At 49.8% G+C, this 15,805-nt stretch overlaps 1 protein-coding gene across 1 annotated transcript in view; it reads right to left on the minus strand.

Moving 5' to 3' along the window:
- Nucleotides 1-3,379: 3,379 nt before the first annotated feature.
- The window catches only part of LOC119163535 (uncharacterized), a 52,758-nt gene continuing 40,332 nt past the window's right edge, over nt 3,380-15,805 (minus strand). Inside the window, exon 2 of the mRNA XM_037415549.2 lies at nt 3,380-5,664. Within this exon, the coding sequence (XP_037271446.2) occupies nt 4,694-5,664 (971 nt within the window). The 3' untranslated portion in view covers nt 3,380-4,693. The remainder of the gene's footprint in view (nt 5,665-15,805) is intronic.

Genomic DNA, 15,805 nt, shown 5'->3' on the forward strand with positions numbered 1-15,805 from the left:
CGGTTAATGACGTCGCCTTTGTTGCTGCTTACTGACGTGGAAATCAAGTCATGCTCGCTCACCTTACCTCTCCTGCCATCTGGCGGTAACGCCGCTTGTCGAGCGTGTACGATTGTATGCTTGATGCGGGAATATCATACCAGCGTATCTACTACTGCTCCCCCAGATCTCTAGGAGGTGCTTCGTATATTACAACAGAACACTTCGCAGATTTATTTTTTAACTGCGTTCCGCAGTGTGTGGCGATTCCTCTTTGTATCTTTTCGGTTGTCAGCAGTTCTACTGTACTTTTCCGAACCGTTCACGGTGTTTCCACGTTTCTAAGCTGCAATCGAAGCTTTATCTGCTATTTCTACCGTCATCTGTCTGCGCGTCAAACGGGGGTTCGGTGCCGTTCCCGCCAATAAATAGTCAAGTCAGCTTGTCGACCACGTCTCTAATTTATGAGCGTATAATATCATGTTACGAATATCAAGATCGACAGCTTAATCGGCAGGTCGTTGGGAAACTTTTGACACGTACCATTTCCCGACACATACGTGGCAATGATACGAATACGAGGCGGATAGGTAAGAAACGACGCGTATGCTTGAATGCTTATTCCATGTGATCACCTAGGGCGCTGTGCCAGCATGTAATGTGTTTTACAAGAAGACATCAGGTTTGCGACACAGTACATTGCAAAAATACACAGTAACGGATGGAAGGAGCACAAACGGCGATGATGAGTGCTGAACTTTGAAGAGCCCTTCTTTTTTTTTTTTTTTGAAAATGGCACGCATATTCACACGGCCCGATGCAGAGCCTATCCACTGCACACGTACTGATACACCATCTAATATCTCGGGGAGGATTGAGTAAGCGTGGCTTCCATACAACTTACTGACAATGACATTGTTTATCTACGCTTGTGCAGCGGATAAACTTTGCGACAAACTGTGTATTTGCAATTTCCCGATAAAGAATCCTTCGGTTTTCAATGAAGTTTCCTTCCGTCCGCTGTGCATTCTTGCACCGTAGTGTGCCGTAAGTATGTACTAACAAGCCCAACCCGCCACATATATCAGGATATCACATGTACTTTTTGTTATACTGGATGTTTGGTTGGGTGGTCAGTTATTATTCCTCTCTGTCCTTTCTCATTCATCCTACGTCATCAATCATACAGAGCACTTTAGTTCAATAAGCCCATTATAAGTTAGAAATGTGGATATGAAGGCAGCAGCCGTGATGGTGGGCTGTCACCAAGGTGGTATTTATGCCAGCACACACCACACAAGGCCAAATCACGCCGTGCAAGGCTGATGTACGCAGCAGCACACACCACCACAGGCTTTTGTGTGCATCAGAAAATACCTTGGCGTTGTCAATAGAACACACCAACAGGCTGGCGCCAACATCAGAAAAAGCCAGCTCGGTCTGTTGTTAACTGATAATTCATTGATAGTGCAAACTATACTGACATAGTCTGATGTTACTACTTAGAATTGTGGCAGCTTGGGCTAGTTGGTATGGCATGACGATAGTTATAGCGCGAGAACAAAACGACGACACAAAGACAAGAAGGACACGAAAGACGCTCGTGTCTTTCGTGTCCTTCTTGTCTCTGTGTCGTCGTTTTGTTCTCGCGCTATAACTATCGTCTGATGTTACTACGATACAAAGCTGGTGTGACCTGGTGAGTTCACCAGCCTGTTTGCGTGTGTTCTGATGGTTATAATACACATAAGACAATCCTGGTGAGTTCTGGTGTACGTCACAGTAGCCTGTCGTAGCAATGTGTTCCGGCGTGGGTGGGCTTCTCAACACTCCACAGCGTATCACATTTCGGATTAAACAAAAAAGTAATAATAATTGAGTGCAGGTCTCCCGTTAGCAAGGGGGCGTCGTTTGCCTGGTCAATCACACCGATGACACGAGCCTTCGACACCGCCAATCGGCTGTTCAACCCCGACGACGCGCTCAGCGCATCGCATTCCTTCGCAGTGCGAGAGCGCCGGCGGCAGTGGTGAGCCGACATGCCGCTTATCGAGCTATGAATAGCCGGCGCAGTGCTGTCCAGGTTCAGCAACCGTTGCGCCGGCATCCAACCAATGGGACACTAGCGCCACAGTCACATGATGGAAAGGAGAGGGCACCTGAGCCAGGGTCAAGTACGCAATTAACAAAAGATTCAGCACCGCGGCGCGCTACAGCCGGAGATTGCAACACGGCGCGGGCGTGTGTTTCTGCGTCCACGGTTTGCTGCGACAGTTCAGCGAATGGCGCATGCACATATGGACCAATACGGCGCTTTTGATTATGCGGGTACCATTTTCAGAGCGTAGCATCCACAAAACATTTTTAACAAAGCATTCCTCGTTCGTAATCAGTGACATCCCCTTCTCCCTTGGTGAACTCTTTGGTGAACGGGAAAGAGAAGAAGTAGTCAGCTGAACTGCATTTGAATTTTGAGTGACGTACACAGATCTACCTGTTTTGAACACAAAGCAAGGCTATCCTTCCAGCATTACGACGCATGTCTAGAACAAGACACAGCCGCTGATTTGGACTGCAAAGGATGGGGAAGAGGAGTGCGGAGACTAGAAGGGGCACCATATATAGTAGTTAGTACCACACAACACCATTTCAGATTCTGACATAGTTTACCTTTTGATACTTTTTGTACACAACAGTGCACGCCACTTGTTCTTGCTGACTGTCGACTAGTGGCAATGCCACTTGCGCCTATATTAAAGTGATCGTTTAGACCATCTTTAGCTACACTTTCCAGCTCCCTAGAAAACGTTCAGCGTGCACTACAGTCAGTTACTACTAAGTAAGCGAGATTTGGGGCTCAAACTGAAATACGCGAGGAAAGGTTAAACATTCACGGAAAGTATTAAGAGGATTAACCGATATAGTGTTGTTACTCGATCGTGTTCACAAACTATATAAAAACGCATCGTAATAAAACCAGAACCAAGCAAACCTTTTTTTGCATTATTTATATGGTTCGCTCTGTCGGTGGAGTAAAAAACGGTGTCTGAAATATCTGCAGGTTACCCTCACTCGCTGACACTACAATGCTTTAACCGTTACTCTTTTTGTCTTACCTTACCTACTGCCACTGCAAGATTCAGGGCCATATTTTGAAGCCGCAGTTTTTTTTTTTTTGTCTGCGTGAAACACAGCGTAAAAAAACAAACAAAAAGGGCATCGCAACACAAAGCGAGCCTCACTGGGAGCAGCTAATTACTCGGGCCCGAAGGCCACACCAAGCCAGAGGAAGGACTGCGCAACAACGGCGTACCGTGCCGTACAGGAAGACGGTAGGTGGCGCCACTCGTGCCTCCTCCTGCGACCACGTACGCGCGCGTGCAAAAACAGGCAGCCAGTGTTATGTGTAATAGAACGGACGGTGGTGTTCATTTATTGCACAGTGAGAAGGGCCTATACTTCGCGGTAGCAGCAGATCAGGCATGGAGGTTCGGAACCGAGGTCACCGCTGTGGTGGTGGCGCTCGCATAACAACAGAGATGCGCTCCGCGGAATTTTTTTTTTTTCTTAGGCGTAGGCGTGTGCACAGAGTGGGGGGGGGGGGGGGGGGGCAAGCGCCTCACTTAAATGTCTATGGGGAGGGGAGCGATTCTGAATCAGACATCTTTTAATGCGCAGGGTTGTGGCTGCGAATGTTTTTCTTTTCTTTTTTTTTACTATAATGTCGACCGAATATTCGTTCGGAGAACAGTTTTCTTACCACTTTTACCAAAACGAGGGGTACCAATAGCAAGCAAGCCTTTGCGAGAAGCGCTTCATTTTTTTTTTTTTGCATCGAAAGCGGACTTTTTTTCGGACTCTATCATTTGGGAGGGGGGGTGAGGGTGAGGATGGTGTCAAATTTGGCCACCCCTTAGGGAGAACGCTGCGCACGCCCGTACCTACAGGGGCCTCATATTTTTTCCATTTTTTGTTTTTTTTTCTTTCTCGCGATAACCACATCTCGTTTCTTTAACATAAAACGTCTCTCTTCTCGTCTCCTCTTCGTCCCCATTTTTTTGGCTTCTTTTTTTTTTTCTTCGTTTTTTACACATCGCGGTGGGGGACAGCAGATCACGTGGTGCAGCGATCACAGCAAACAGCGACGCACGCAGAGAACCCGACGACGTTCGGCGATGCGCTTGCAGCAGCGGCGGCACAGCATCATCCCGTCGACGACGACAACGAGTGGTGGGAGGAGGCGAGGCGTGCTCAGGAGTGCATGTCGGCGGTCACGCAACCGTAGCGAACGCCGCGGTGATCCCCCGCGGTTTTGTCGGCAGGCAGTCCGTGACGGACCTTCTCCGTCGTCGTTCAGGACGCTTTGCCGGCGTGGCTTGCAGCAGCACACACGCTACAGCCACACGGTCCGCGTTATATAGGCACAACGGTGCACGACAGCATCACTCTGTAGGAAGGAGTCTCTGTTCTGTACAGGCGGCGGGGGTGCACGGGGAAACCACACGCTCTCTGGATCACACAAACACACGTAACATGCTCGGAAATCACGAACGCACCCACGGAGCTCGTCGCTGGCCTTCTCGAAGAAGCCGCGGAAGCGACGGTTTCCACCACGTGCAGCGGAGAAACACGAGAATGAGAGGGAGAGAAAAACAAAAAGGCACGTCGGCTTCCAACGAACAACGACAAAAAAAAAAAAGGAATACTGTCATCATCACGACATGATGTGCCGCGTCTCTGCCAGGGCCGCGATGATCCCAGTTCCGGGCTCCTGGTGGTGCAGCTCGGGCTGGTGGTGACTGTGGTGCGTCGCGTACAGGCCGTACGGGTGGTGCGGCTGAGGCGGCATTGTCGAGTACTCGATCCCGCACGGTTCCGAGCCGAGCGTCTCGTACGTGGCGTGGTGGTCTCCCGCGCCGAGAGGAGGAAGCGGCGCGTAGCCTCCCGCCGTCGTGCAGACGGGCGACGCGGCCGTGGCGGCGTCCAGGAACTGGACCAGGTCGCTGTGTTCCAGGAACGCCTCCTGCGGCGGCTGCGGAGCGTACATGTGCTCCGGCGCGCCGTAGTAGACGTCTTGCGGTAGGTCGCCCTGAGGAGGACCGTACGGGGAGGTAGGCGCGTAGATGGGCGTGTAGTACGACGACGGCGGCGTCCTCTGGAACGAGTAGCCGCTCGTCGTGCACGTCGTCGAGGCGGTCGTGCAGAGGTGCTGCTGCGTCAGACCCGGAGGACCGAGACCCCTCTGCGTGTGGGTCCGGTACGGCGGCCGGATGTTCTTGAGGAACATGGACTTGTCGTTGAACTTGCACATGAGCTGGGACAGGTGACTGCCCGTGCCGTCGTCTATGGGACCGCAGCAGTCTTCGGGTTCCATCGGAGACAGCTCGGGCGTCGGCGGCACGGGCGTTTCGTACGGCATCTCGGGCATGAGACGGCTGCTGCAGTCCGGAGGGCTGCCCCGGGCCGGGCTCGAGTCCGGAGGCGTCTGGAGGCCGTTGCCGCCGCCCTCGTCGGGGCTACCGGGCTGCGACGGGCTACCCCGACGCGACCCGCGCTTGGCGTGCTTGCGTCTCCTGGGCCGATACTTGTAGTTGGGGTAGTCCTGCATGTGCTGTAACCGCAGCCGCTCGGCTTCTTCCACGAACGGCCGCCGCTCCTGCAGGGTCAGGCTGCGCCATTTCTTGCCTGCAAATCAGCCATAATTTGAGTTAGGTCACGGCATATACAAATCGTTCTCAGGAATCAATTAAGAGTTATGGAGTAGAGTACGCAAAGTTCTGCATTAGCGTTTGTCACCCCTTCTGACGTGCCACGCGCTATCCTCTTGGGTATACCCACGTCAAGTGACAAAAATTGTGTACGTGCGCAACGCACGCTATCCTTGCGTACCTTATTTTAAAACTACCCAATACTTATCTTTTCAAAACACTCATCTGGCCGCCAGATCGTCAATGAACAATCGGCAAACAGTGACGGTCAAGAGCGAGACTATACGCGCAGGAATGAATAAAAGACTAAACTCGCGTCATTGTATGAAGAAAGCAGTGCGAGAACCAATGAAATTGCAGCATGTTTGTAATGTTAAGCGAAACCTGAGCTGGATCGTCCAGCAAACTATTGTCATCCGGTGCGCATAGCTTCGCGGAACCGTTAGCAACAAAGTACGCAGAAACACCAGTCGCTCTGAGATTACGGTAAGGGTTAGAGACGAAAGAAGCGTTGTCAGATACACGAGCAAGAAAAACATCTACTGGTCGTATGCGTGTACCTCGACACCGTAAAGAGTTTGACAATACGTTATAAATGGCATTTTCTAGCTGGCTGATATAATGCCTAACTGTAGCAGTGATTACGGTCGTGTGTTCGGTCACCAGTTAAATAACTAATTTTCACTTTGGTATTCGGCGCTAAAACCTGAAGTCGGACCCCAGGACCGGTCACCATATAGAACCCCAGGACCGGTCACCTTACCGGTCACCTTATAAGGTGACCGGTCCTGGGGTTCGGTCAGGCACCCAAGACATCGTAGTGCCGGACAGTTGCATCCAGAACTTTGAAGCTTTAAGAATGCGTTTACTTGCGCGTTTAATGTGCGTCATATATGGTCTGATACGTGATCAATGAATCGGATAAGTATTTCAATTAACAGGATACTCGAGGCCAAAACGGGGGACGAGTGACTACGTGCGTAGGGTTTAGTAACGTGAGGGTTGTAGCCATAGCACTCCCCCCCCCCCAATCTCGCTAAAATAAAGCACTTACTACCGCCAAGCAAACGCCCTACCTCTTACTACCCAGCTTCCGAAAAAAAAAAAAGAAGAAAAACTGCTTTTTGGCAAAAGACGTACTACACGCTTGGAGGCGTGCCAAAGACGGCTCCGCTATTGCGCGCTACCAGAAGTACGAAAAACAACCACCGCGCTAAAAAAACTAAATAAAGAACAGAAAGCAGAGGCAAGGGAGGACGAGACCAATAAGAGGCGCCAAGGCTTCCTGCCTGCAACGGGACGCTATGGTAACAACCGTATTTGGGACGACGGTCGACTCATTATCGCGTACCCAGGCAAAGAGAGAGAAAAAGAAAGAAAAACAATAGATTACGCTGCGGTCGGCTGCAGCAGCGGCAGTAGAGAGAGAGAGGCACACACAAGAGACGCGGCAGCGCGAAAAACAACGCCCGCGATTGTGGCGGAGAGGAGGGGAGGTGGGGTTCGAGCCGGTAAAGACGATAAGCGTGACGATAGGCGTGACGCAACACGCAGGAGACACCGCCCGCGGCGGCGGCACAGCGACCGCTGCTGTCGCGACGTGCCGAGGCGACATCGCCAACTACCACGCGCAGACCGTGGAAATGTAACCGAGATTCTCTCACAGTGACTTCGTTGGGCAAGAACGAATAGAAATAGAAGAGAAAGCTAAAAAAAGGAGCGGAAAGAAATAACCGGATGACAGGCGACAAAAAAACGAAGACACGCAGAAACCATTAAGCAAATCTACCTATTTAGTTGTACTGTGTCTTTCATTTTTCTTTTCCTGTTATGTTATGCACACTTTGGTTGTGTTTTTTTTATTCTTGAATCCTTGCTGTTCGCCAAGTTAGGGGTCAGCAGCTCAGTCAAGCTGTTTTTTTTTTTTTACTTTTCATTGGAACGATCCTCGGATTTTGCAGCTTTTATTGCGGGCCCCTGTCATCATGTACACAATGATGATGAAATAAACGTATTATTATTATTATTATTATTATTATTATTATTATTATTATTATTATTATTAGTTGTTCAATTCACAAATACCAAAGTGCGCAAGACGCTACGAATAAATCATACAATCAAATAATTGTTTGCTTCGTACGACGAGAGCTTTCGTTCACTGATGCGACCGGACCGCGTTTTCAAGTCCTGCGCAACGAACTCCGTTTCGTGCCGCTGTTCAGCGTAGTCACTCACTTCAGTTTGCAACATGCAAACCAGGCAACGACGACGGCGACAACAGAAACAACAACATCATCACCATCAACAACAACAGCTGCCCGTTCGGTGGAAAGGTTGCAGCAAAGTGACTGTGAGGTTAGCGGAGCGTTGACAAACCACGCATGTGTAGAGACACGTGTGTAGAGACATGCATAGAGAGATGTAGAGACATGTGTAGACTTGTAGACATGTGTACAGTGCCTCCATCTTTAGAGCAGCGTAGCGGTGGTATTGTTTGGAAGAAGAAGAAGATGGCGCCTAATGTCTGCAGCCCGGTTAGACGTGTGTAACCCGCTTCCCAGAGAAGGGAAGCGGGTTAGGGGGAGACAGAAGGTTAGGTGGGCAGATGAGATTAAGAAGTTTGCGGGTATAAATTGGCAGCAGCAAGCACAGGACCGGGTTAACTGGCGGAACATGGGAGAAGCCTTTGTCCTGCAGTGGACGTAGTCAGGCTGATGATGATGATGATGATGATACAGCTTGCGCGGTTCGTGACCGTACTATCCCATCAACAGCCGTTGAAGTGAGAAAGGAGGTTAAGATGGATGAAGAGAGGAAGGAAACGAGAAGGGCCAGAACGCGTCCGTCGCAAAAGGCGTGGAGGTTGCGAGCGCCCTGTGGTTAGGCATATACACAAAGGTCGCACGAGAGCAGGGGAGGACCTCTTCAACACCTCGCAAGTCTGCAAGTTCCTACTCGGAAGACGTCGTGACGAGCCGGCGAGGGGAAGTGAGGGGCGGGCAAGAACTGCTCTGCAGCGCCACAGACCGCGCGCTATACACATTCATACGGGCGACCGATATATCTAGGACGACCCGCGTCGATGCGAGAAAGATAAAACGGCAGTATACGGCACGCCATCATATGCGAATGGCTCGGAAGAGAACCCGTCCGGTTGTGCAGTGGTTGTCTAGTTTGGAGCAACGTTGGTAAAAGAGTCCGAGTAAGTGTAAACGCCCTCGCTATCGCTGCAGTGGAAGCAATGAACACAATGAAGTGGGGCGAGTTGTTTAAGCTTCGTTTCCGGTAAAAAGCGCGAAACAGATGACCCTCCCGCGTCCACAGCGCGTACCAGACGTGCTAACAGAACGCACTTCACCTTATTTCTCGCACCACGTGGTATATGAAACACCACAGTGACCGGGAATTTTCATTCGAAGTGTCGCTGCAATTGCTGTAGCAATAAAGATTGCAATTGAGTTTGACTTTGCAATTGCAAACTCAAATTACGTGAGAGGCGCTGAACGATCGGGTCCGTTCCCGACGCTTAGCCCGTTTTACTGTTGCTCAAAACGGAGCATTTCATAGAAGCGTTGCGAAACGATGAGCGCCCATCTTGCGGCCGTGCAAAAGGTGCGGCTCAGGCCTTGCTTATCACCGACTCGGAAAAACTGTCGCCACCACAAGATATCGCTTTGATTCGCTCTCCGCTGCTTGTACCACAACAAGGCAAACACAATTTAGTTAGCTTCGCCAATTGACTTGACAAAAGAACGAGAAAAAAAAAACCAACTAACGACAACCGGTCGCTTCATTAATTATAATCTATCTCTCTCTCCCAAGTACAAGCGAGGTCTTCTTCAAAGTAAATGCCCCGCCCCGCCGTGGTGGTCTAGTGGCTAACGTACTCGGCTGCTGACCCGCAGGTCGCGGGTTCGAATCCCGGCCGTGGCGGCTGCATTTCCGATGGAGGCGGAAATGTTGTAGGCCCGTGTGATCAGATTTGGGTGCACGTTAAAGAACCCCAGGTGGTCGAAATTTCCGGAGCCCTCCACTACGGCGTATCTCATAATCATATGGTGGTTTTGGGACGTTAAGCCCCACAAATCAATCAATCAATTCTTCAGAGTAAATATGAGTTCGAAACGGGGCGTCAGCGCTTTCTTGCGAAACCTATAGAACTTCCAAGATTCCCTTCCACTCCGGCGATAACCGATATGACACGCCCATACGGGGTCCTTCGCCATGCAAACGTGCTTCTATAATCAACGCTTTTTTTCACACTTTGTACCATCATCCAACACCATTCGCTCGCAAATTTACACTCCCGGCACCCTATACGTCCGCACGCGCTGACAAAGTTGGCCCAATGTTTGCCCGAACAAACAAATATCAGAACTATCTTTACCTAGTAGCCTAGTGGACCAAACAGACACCTCTTCTTTTCAAACCGCACTCCTCGCTTTTCTAGCTATTCAAAATACACTGTAACTTGTCTTCATCATGCTCATCTTTTCTAGGCTGTAAATTTGTGTTCCTGCCTTCCAAATACCAGATTGTCACTTTTACACTTTTTTTATATGTTTCACGCTGTACTTTGCAATTGTGTACTTTTGCTGCCTTTATGATATTGTAATGTCACTTTTGTTGTGTTGATTCTTTCTTTTTGCAATATTGTACGTTGTGTCGGCTTTCAACCCATTCCCCCCCTATGTAATGCCCATTTGGGCCCTTAGGGTACCTAAATAAATAAATAAATAAAATAAAAACGCTCGCCGAAACGTCGCGTCGGAAGAACGACGGCGAACGCTCCTCGAGATCTTAGCCGTCGTCCGGCCAACCCGTTCGGCGCGAAGGTTTTTCCCGTGGTCCTCTTGATGCTCGCGAAGCAGTCGGCGTCAGCTGAGCGGACCGGCCGTGCTGCCCGGCCGCTGACGGGGGCCCTCTTTCCCACGCTCGGGATGTAGGCCAAGCGAAACGGGTCCGGCCTCTGACTGCCTTCCACCCCCCTTCCTTCCACCCCTTTTTTTTCTTCTTTCTATCATTCATCTTAGGCCTCTGCTTGCTCGTACACGCAGCTCTCGCCTGCCTTGCCTGCTTAGGAGTGTCTGTGTTGTTGTTTTTTTCTCATTGCGTCGTCGTCACCTGGATGGACGCTCGATCTGCGCCGAGCCCCGCACGTAGCGATCTATATGGGCGCGAAAAAACCGTCTCTTTAAGCGAAAATCCGCAGGTGCGCGCACGCGTTGTTGTCGCAGTAATTGTATGCCTGTAATTGTATACCTGTAATTGTATACCTGTAATTGTATACCTGTACGGTTAACTCAACTGTACAGCTGACGACGGTTGGGTTGCCGAACTTGCGCTGGGTGCCCCAGATTGCGTTAAAACCAAGAGAGCCGAAGGATGTTTCGAAAGCGCGCGACGCAGACGCATTGACGAAACCTCGTTATGCATTGACGGACCTCTTTCTGTGTATACTACTCATGTATTCTCTCCTTCGTTTGACGTGATAAAATAAAATGATTCTAAAAGTTCGTACCCCGAAACGTTATCGTGGTCCGTGTGGAGAACAGTCTGAAACACGCTTGTCTATAAAAAGGCGCCAGTAGGCTGTTTCACCCGTCGTTTCGTTGCAGGGATATGTAGAGACCGACGCCATAATGATACCAAACATAGTAATACATCTTGCTGGATCGAGGAATATGGAGCGCACACGCACGAACAAACACACACATTGACTCTCACACACGCAAGCACATAAATGGCCCCATGTGCATGATGAACTCGGCTGCGGATAAGCTTAACAAAGATGAGCTTGACAACTTAAACTGTTAGGTTGGACGAGCATGCAATGTGTGCCTCAGAATTTTAAAGTGCTCTCTTTAGCGACTAAAAAGGTCGAGCTTCTGCGCACCTGCTGCTTGACCATATGCATCCTGTTGCAAGCTTACGTTCGTGTTTCTCTGACCACGTTTCGCTGTAATCAAGCTTAGTTTTCGAACGTCAAGTGTTCTGGTCCCGGCAAGCTCGATTTAGAAACTTTCTGCAGTTTCACATGTCGGGAAAATGACGCTGGCATGTATCTTTCAGAAGCTGGGAAAACACCTAGCATACATGTGTGTTCGAGAGAGAGAGAGAGAGAGAGAGTTGACGAGACGACAAAAGAGAATGACAGCGTAGAGGATATGACCTGTCTACGTTTAGCTACCCTGCACAGAGGGGAGGGGGGGGATATGTGCAAGGAATAAAAAAAATAGTCATACGTTCGCATATCCATTTGCCAAGGCAAAGCCATATTCTTTTTGTTTTCAGTAGATAGCATTAATACCTCTCCTTCCTACTGAAAGGTTCCGGCATTCAACGTGCTTTCGCACTGCCTCCGGGATCGGGGGCATTGTGACCTTTCTGCGCCTTACGTGGTTTTAGTTGCCTCCATGATCGGGGACATTGGAAGCTTTTTATACCAAATGTACTTTCGCACTGCATCCGGGATCGGGGGCATTGGCAGCTTTCTGCACCTTACGTGGGTTTGCATTGCCTCCGTGATCGGATGCATCGGAAGCTTTCGCACCTTGCGTGGCTTTGCATTGCCTTCGGGATCAGCCCACCTTTGAACACGCGACGATGTTATGCGATGATGTGATCATGTGAAGTTTTTTTATGAGACGTCATGTGTGCCTTGAGGAGACAATTTATCACTAATTTACTCAGAAGATGTTGAGTGCAAAGTCACACGAGCTCTTCTACAATTTTTCGAAGGCATCACTAAACGACCGCCTGTGAAAACCTGCACTGTGTGTGTGGTTTGTGCAATGAGCATGTCCCTCTCCCTTTCTCCCTTATTCCCCTCTTCCCACGTGCAGGGTAGCAAACTGGACGCCGTTAGCTTCCATACCTTTCTTATACTTTCTTTCTCTCTCTTTCTCTCTCTCTCTCTCTCTATCGGTGAGCTATAACGTCATTGCATGACTATACTTTCTGTCACTCGAGTTGGCGCCGACCGACGGTTACTTGTCGCGTTTGAAGAGGCATCTCAGACTTACGCCTCGGGACAAAGAAACAAAAAAAAAAGCACGAAGGCTGTTGTTTTATTCTAAAGTGCATATTTATACCACGACTAATCACCGAACCATGTGGAGATCTGTATCTGAGCGTGAAGTGTCCTGTATTCTTTGCATGTGGCTCAGCAATTCGTATGAGGAAAAACCGAATGGAACGGCGAAAACCAACGCAGGCTTACTTTCGTGTATACCGTGTGAGCTGGACGCACTGCAGTTTTTAAGCGAGCGAACGACGGACGTGGCCAGCGCAGCGGCGCGCGCAGCCAAGGACCCGGCGCGGCAGACCGCCGTGTGTCCGTGGAGGCCGAGAAACGCCACCAAGTTGAGGCTACGTAATAGGCCCGCCTCGCGCATTGCCACGTTTTATAATGCATGTATGCAAAGACGCTGGGGAAAAGCGCTCGGCGCGTTCTCAGCCGCCGGCGTTGCCTTGCCGCCGGAAAGTGACCGTCTTGGGTGTTTAATTCCTTGCCGCCGTGACGGGCTGACCGGCGTCCACGGGACTGCTATATGCTGTGGACCGCGGACGTAGCCAGAATTGTGTGTGTGTGTGTGTGTGTGTGTGTGTGTGTGTGTGTGTGTGTGTGTGTGTGTGTGTGTGTGTGTGTGTGTGTGTGCGTGTGTGTGTGTGAGAGAGAGAAAGAGAGAGAGAGAGAGAGAGATGAGGAGGGCGGTTTAACCACAATCTGTGTGTGTGTGCGTATGTGCAAGCACACACATACACACACACAAATCGCTGGTCTTTCTGAAAGAGGAGAGTTTCAGTTTCAGTTTATTTAGCAATATTTTTCAGCAATCATGTTAAAGTACAGTGATTCAATGCTTTCATACAATGGCAATGGTCAACACTAAACAAAATGTAAATCAGATTAAAAAAGTGAAAAAGATGCAGGGACAGGAATCAAAAGATGCTAAAAAGCAGCTTGACGGGATTCCTGACCTTGAGCAGATTGGCAGTTCGAAGAGGGAGAGAAGTTCAACCGCCCCCCCCTCTTAAAGATTTTAATTTCACGACCCACACATAAACGCAAGCACGAACATGTGTCGTCGTGTTCTTGTGTCAGTAATGTAGTCAAATTTCTTGGGAGAAACGGGGGGTCAACCGTGCATTGTGCATATATACACACACAAACGTAAGCACGAACACACACACAAAGCACGGTTGTCCCCCACCCCTGAGAAGATTGATTGATTGATTTGTGGGGTTTAACGTCCCAAAACCACCATATGATTATGAAAGACGCCGTGGTGGAGGGCTCCGGAAATTTTGACCACCTGGGGTTATTTAACGTGCACCCAAATCTGAGCACACGGGCCTACAACATTTCCGCCTCCATCGGAAATGCAGCCGCCGCAGCCGGGATTCGAACCCGCGACCTGCGGGTCAGCAGCCGAGTACCTTAGCCACTAGACCACCGCGGCGGGGCCACCCCTGAGAAGAAAAAAAATTGACTACGCTACTGACACACGCGCCACAACACACAATACACACAATACACACTATTGGTACGAACCACTCTACCGACTCGATGGCGCACGTATACCATCGCGTCTGCAGGGTCCTTTCGTTACAGGAACCTGCTCGTCGGTACCAGCCGCAATCCAACCGACCGCTTCCTTCCTCGCCCGTTGCGGGGGAGGCGAAATCGAGAGCGGTGCGGCACACACACACATCGAGTACGAAGACCGCCCTGGCGTCGTCGTCCCGATGCGCGCCTTTGCGCACGCAAAGTGGATGCGTGCATCGGTCCGAGGCGGCTTCAGCCGACGAGATCGAGTGGGCGTAGCGCGTATAATACCACGCGGCCACGCGATGTACGGACGCCGCGTATCGCTAATGATGTGCGTGGTACAAAACACCGAGCACTTTATGTTGTACGGCGTGTGCTGTACGGTTTTGTACGACACGAAGCCACCATCGGTTAACTGGGCGGCGGGCGCTCAAGAATAGTATACGTGTATACCAACGTCGCTCTGGTTATTCGTTGCGACGGAGATCTTTAACGTAGCGTGCGCATGTATAGTGTAGTACCCTTTCAGGGAACTATAAGCCATCGCTGCGAAGGGGGCGTGGTTCACGTTTCTTGACGCGGGGATTATTGATTACCGTCCGTTTTGAAGGCGACATTGAGTGCGAGCTGTATCGGGAACGAATCACAAGGAGAGATAGAATGAGAGGTGACAGGTGTCTTAACTAGAAGAGAGCCCGAGAAGTGTTTTTTGAGACATCAAGTTGATTTGTACGTTGATCAAATCATCGTAACAGCAACAAAGGGTAGCACTCAGGCGACAATCACCAGTGCGTTTAACAAACAGCACGTTTATTCTATTACCTAATGAGCTATGCGGTTGTAAGTTTTCATATCAGTCTGCACCCTGAAACAGTATACCCTTTCAAACTGTGGGGCCGGTAGTCCAGCAGATGCGCATCCGGTTTACCGGCCTTCCTTATGTCATCTCTTTCTCTCTCGTTTTGTGATAGCGACATTGTGCTTTGATGTACCCATAATACTGGCGAACACTTAACTACGTACTACTCAGAATGAAGCTTGACAGCCGTTCTGCATAGTCTGTAGTGTGCGTTCGCGAGAACTGTGGTTTCATCAAGTCAGTATCAACTAGAGTAGCTATATTCATCATCGAGATATTTGTACCTTGCAAGAGAGATGCTCTCATAAATATAGTGTATAGGTACACGGTAGTTGTAGTGAAATCAAACTTGAAAGTGTTTCCAACTGTTGTGAAAGCGACATAAAACAAAAACATGATACCGGAACATGCAACACTAAAACTACACACTAGCTGCAACAGCAGTACTCATCACAACCTGTACTCAGTCTGTGCGAGGGCGCCACGTGTCAGAAGTCGAACCCACAAAAATCGAGCGCCATCTACAGAAGTACGTCGCCACAGCAACTGGGGCAACTCGCTACTTCTCAAAGTACTCTTTAACGACGTAACGCGAGCACTTTCGCGATAAATTTAACGCGAGGCGCATATATTGCCGAGGGTTTACGAGTTGGCTTACGTCATCGGTGACGTCATTCCGCTCGTCGCAATGCGTCCTCTCGA

Source organism: Rhipicephalus microplus, chromosome 9 (assembly GCF_043290135.1).
Source record: "Rhipicephalus microplus isolate Deutch F79 chromosome 9, USDA_Rmic, whole genome shotgun sequence".
In the NCBI taxonomy this organism is placed as follows: domain Eukaryota; kingdom Metazoa; phylum Arthropoda; class Arachnida; order Ixodida; family Ixodidae; genus Rhipicephalus; species Rhipicephalus microplus.